General features: G+C 46.8%; 1 protein-coding gene across 1 annotated transcript in view; it reads left to right on the forward strand.

The window, feature by feature from the left end:
- Positions 1–1,299: 1,299 nt before the first annotated feature.
- Positions 1,300–4,314, forward strand: part of MARCH10 (membrane-associated ring finger (C3HC4) 10, E3 ubiquitin protein ligase) — a 92,023-nt gene continuing 89,008 nt past the window's right edge. Inside the window, exon 1 of the mRNA XM_010856461.1 lies at positions 1,300–1,389. Coding sequence (XP_010854763.1) covers positions 1,300–1,389 — 90 coding nt within the window. The remainder of the gene's footprint in view (positions 1,390–4,314) is intronic.

Genomic DNA, 4,314 nt, shown 5'->3' on the forward strand with positions numbered 1-4,314 from the left:
CCACCCTCCATCCAGTCTCTATCCTACAGCTGGAGGGACCTTTGGCTTTGTTTTGGTTTTGGCTACAGCTTATAGGATCTTACTTCCCCGACCAGGGATTGAATCTGGGCCCCTAGCAGTGAGAACATGAAGTCTTCAGCCCCAGACCACCAGGGAATCCCCTGAAGGGAACTTTAAAAATGCAGATCTAATCATGTCCTCCCCCTGAATGGAACCTTCCAGGGGCTTTATATGACTCTTTGAATCCAACCTCCAAGGCTCCTTGTGAGCTGGGCCCACAGCCCTTCCGTGGCTTTCCTGGCCTCCCTGTGTTCCAGCTGCCCCATCCCCTTCCTGCCCTGAAACCTCTGTACTTTTTGTCCTTTCTGTCCCAGATCCTTTCTGTCCCATTTCCAGCCCAGCTCACTCCTTAGCAAAGCCAGTATCCTTCCCTAAGGAAAACCTTGCCTCCCCCTCCCCCAATGACAGTTTCTCAGAGACCCGGTGTTTCCGCTCCGTCGCACTTATCAGCATCAGGGTCCACTGTCAAGTTCTAAGACTTGGGGTTTGAACCCAGAGAGTCTCACACTAGTGCCTGTGCTCTAATCATGATGGATCCCAGGGATACTCAGGGATGAAAACCATCAGGACTTGGTTTTCATATGGTTGGGCTAGGAGGGGGCAGGGTGAAGGAAGCCACCCAGGTTACTTGCTCGGGCAGCCAGCTGGTTGATGCCAACGTTCCCTCCAGAAAACTTGGGAGGAGGAGCAGTTTGTGAGAAAGCCATGTGGAGTCTGAGGGGCTGGGGGACTACCATATTCAGTGCTGGCTTCCACCCTAGATTGAGAAACACAAAGCCCAGGGCCATGTCATCATCCAGACCACCTGACCCCCATGCCCAGCGGAGTGCCTGAATTGGAATAGGGGTGTGATCATTGTAGAGTCCATGCGTTTATGTGACCACGGGGCTCAGAGCTTCGGTCATTGCTAATCGAGCTAGGTTCTTTTTTGTCGTGTGGTCAAACTGCTTCTGCCGGTCTAACTCCCTCTGAGTAACCAGGACAGGCTGGCTGAAGCCAGCTGATGAAAGTGGCTACATTATTTATGTCTGGAACAAGAGGGCTGTAAGGGCATCGACACCCAGACAAAGAGTCCTCTGAGTCTGAAAGGAGCATCTGTGCCCTTCCAACAATGGACATGAGATTAATAAGAGAATAAAAGCAATTATACTAAGAGAAGTCCCCAAATGGCAAAGCAACAAAGGGTTATATCACAGCACATTTATTCATCTTCTATACACAGGTCGGGGATTAAGAATCATGTTACACGAAGCAAAGGACAGGCAGAAGTTCGTCAGTGATGTTCAATATCTGCGGGACATGCAGCACAAGGTGGACTCAGAATACCAGGTAATAGCAGGAAGTGAGAATTCTCTTCCACCAGCAGTATGAGGAGAGAATCGGGGAAACGGTACTGGTATATGAGAAGCAGTAACAGGTTTCCAAAAGCCAAACCCCACGCTTGGGACTTCCCTCGCAGTCCAGTAGTTAAGACTTCGCCTTCTAATGCAGGGGGTGCAGGTTTGATCCCTGCTCTGGGAACTAAAATCCCACATGTTTCAAAGCCAAAAAAAAAAAAGTAAAACAGAAGCAGTATATTAATGCATATATGTGGAATCTAGAACAATGGTACTGATGAGCCTATCTGCAGGGCAGCAATGAGACACAGACATACAAAACAGACTTGTGGACACAGGCGAGGAAGGAGAGGGTGGGACGAATTGAGAGCAGAGCACGGAAACATACACACTGCCACGTGTGAAATAGATAGCCGGTGGGAAGTTGCCTGTAGATCACAGGGAGCTCAACCTGGTGCTCTGGGACAACCTAGAGAAGTGGGGATGAGGAGGTAGGAGGGAGGTTCAAGAGGGTGGTGGGGGGCAGCGATATATGTATGCTTACGGCTGATTCAGCCTGTTGTACAGCAGAAACCAGCACAACATTGTAAAACAATTATCCTCTAATTAAAAATATATTTTAAAAAACCAGAAGCAATATTGTAACAAATTCAGTAAAGACTTTAAAAATGGTCCATAACAACAACAACAAAAAAAATCTGTAAAAAAAAAAAATCTCAAAAACCCATACTTAACAGCTGTGTGACCAATGAAAAGCTACTTCTCAGAGTCTGTTTCCTCATCTGTACAATGGGGATAATTGTGCCCGCCCCCCCCCCATTATATCCTCATGGAAATGAAATAACATTTTTAAAGTATTTAGCCCAGGGATTGGCACACAAACCTTATCAACAAATGATATCAGGGCTTAAATTGGATAAACCAGCAATCAAGAAAAAAAAGACATTAAGGAGTTAACCGGGTCACCCTACCATTTATCAAACAACACACCCTTCCATTGTCCTGCAGCCAGAAGAAAGGTGGTTAACACATTTTACAACAAGCTAACTCTTCGTCACCCTAGTTACAGTGTTTACATGCAAAAACAAAACAGACAGGGAGCCTGAGAAGTCATGATGTAATTACCCAGAGCTGGCGTGGGACAAACCTACCAGACTGGCTTGTGGGATTCTGGGAGCAGTTAGAAAGTGTCACTCAGCCCACTGGCTGGAGGTCACCCTCAGCAACCAAGGAGGCACATCCTTAGCTTCAGCTGAGGATCGAAACGTGCTCCTTCCCGAAGGAGAACAGAGACCTGTCACCATCAGGCTTTTCCCCTTCTTGGCAATTTCAAATATAACCCAACCTCCCATGTCACCAAGGCAACCAGACCGATCTCAGTAACCTGATTTCACCTGTATAATACAGTTCAGCTCTGGGCCTGGAAATGAAGTCAGCAATTGCCTCCTACTCTTGTCAATCCACCTCCAAGGCTGTAGAATTGAGGGGATTTCTATAAGATAATAAGAACGTAAACATCCGAACTGGTCACACTGGGAGGCCCTCTGCTTTCCACAAAGATGTCTCTGCCACAGAGCCCAGGTTTGGACACACTTGCTTGAAACTGTCTTCGGAACAGGCACGTAAGAAGATCAATCTTATTATGTGATGGTCTCTCCTGAAGAAAACCGCACAACCGCGCAGCTTGGAGTCACTTGCAGCTTTATTTTCTAATCTCACTTGGGCTTTCAACACTGTGCTTGTTAATAAGGACACTTTCAACACTGTTTTTATAAATAATAATTATTATTAAGTGCCTACTGTGTCCTGAACGGGGCTTCCCTGGTGGCTCAAGTGGTAAAGAGTCCACGTGCTAATGCAGGAGACTTGGATTCGATCCCTGGGTTGGGATGATCCCCTGGAGAAGAAAATGGCAACCCACTCCAGTATTCTTGCCTGGGAAATCCTGTGGACAGAGGGACATGGCTGGCTACAGTCCATGGGGCAGAAAAGAGTTGGACATGACTGAGCGAGTGAACAACAACAACATTCTGAACAAAGTCCCTTCTCTCCCCAAGTTCTTATTCTATGACTGAGAAACAAGCTACACACACAAGTAAATTAATATGTGAGACAATATAATATATATGATAAATTTAATGAGGCCAGTAAAACAGAGGTAAAGGGGGTGGGGTGATGCTCTTTTACATAGGCAAGGCATCTTCTTTGAGGAAATAACATTTGATCCTGGAGGTAAAATGATGGGAAAGAGCTGGTCAGAGCATCCTGAGCAGCAAGGAAGCAGGTGCAAAGGCCCTGTGGCGGGAACTAATGGTGCAAACAAAAGAAGGTCAGCTTGGCTGAAACACTAAGGGAGGATGTGGATGGGACCAGATCACATCGAGTCTCTCAGGGCAAAGCTTGGTCTTTGGCGTTTACTCTTATCCCAGTGAGAATTATTAAACAATTTAAAGCAGGAGAGTGGTATGACCTGATTTACCTTTTTAAAAAGATCACTTCAGGGGCTTCCCTGATGGTCCAGTGGTTAAGAATCTGCCTTGCAATGCAGGAGACACCAGTTTCATCCCTGGTGTGGGAGGATCCCACGTGCCTCAGGGTAACTGAGCCCAGGCACCACAGCTGTCAAGCTTGCGTTCTGGAGCCCGTGAGCCACAATTACCGAGCCCACGTGCCTAGAGTCTGTGTTTCACAACAAAAGAACACACTGCAACGAAAAGCCTGCACATCACAACTAGAGAGAACCTCCCCACTTGCCGCAACTAGAGAAAGCTTGTGCGCAGCAATGAAGACCCAGAGCAGCCAGAAATAAATGAATTTAGGGGGAAAAAAAAAAAAAGATCACTCTGGCTGTTGTGTGGGAAAAGGACTGAAAAGGGCAAGAGAAGCTGCAGAGAAACTTGTAAGGAAACTGATAAAA

This window comes from Bison bison, unplaced genomic scaffold (assembly GCF_000754665.1).
Source record: "Bison bison bison isolate TAMUID 2011002044 unplaced genomic scaffold, Bison_UMD1.0 scf7180017864371, whole genome shotgun sequence".
In the NCBI taxonomy this organism is placed as follows: Eukaryota; Metazoa; Chordata; class Mammalia; order Artiodactyla; family Bovidae; genus Bison; species Bison bison.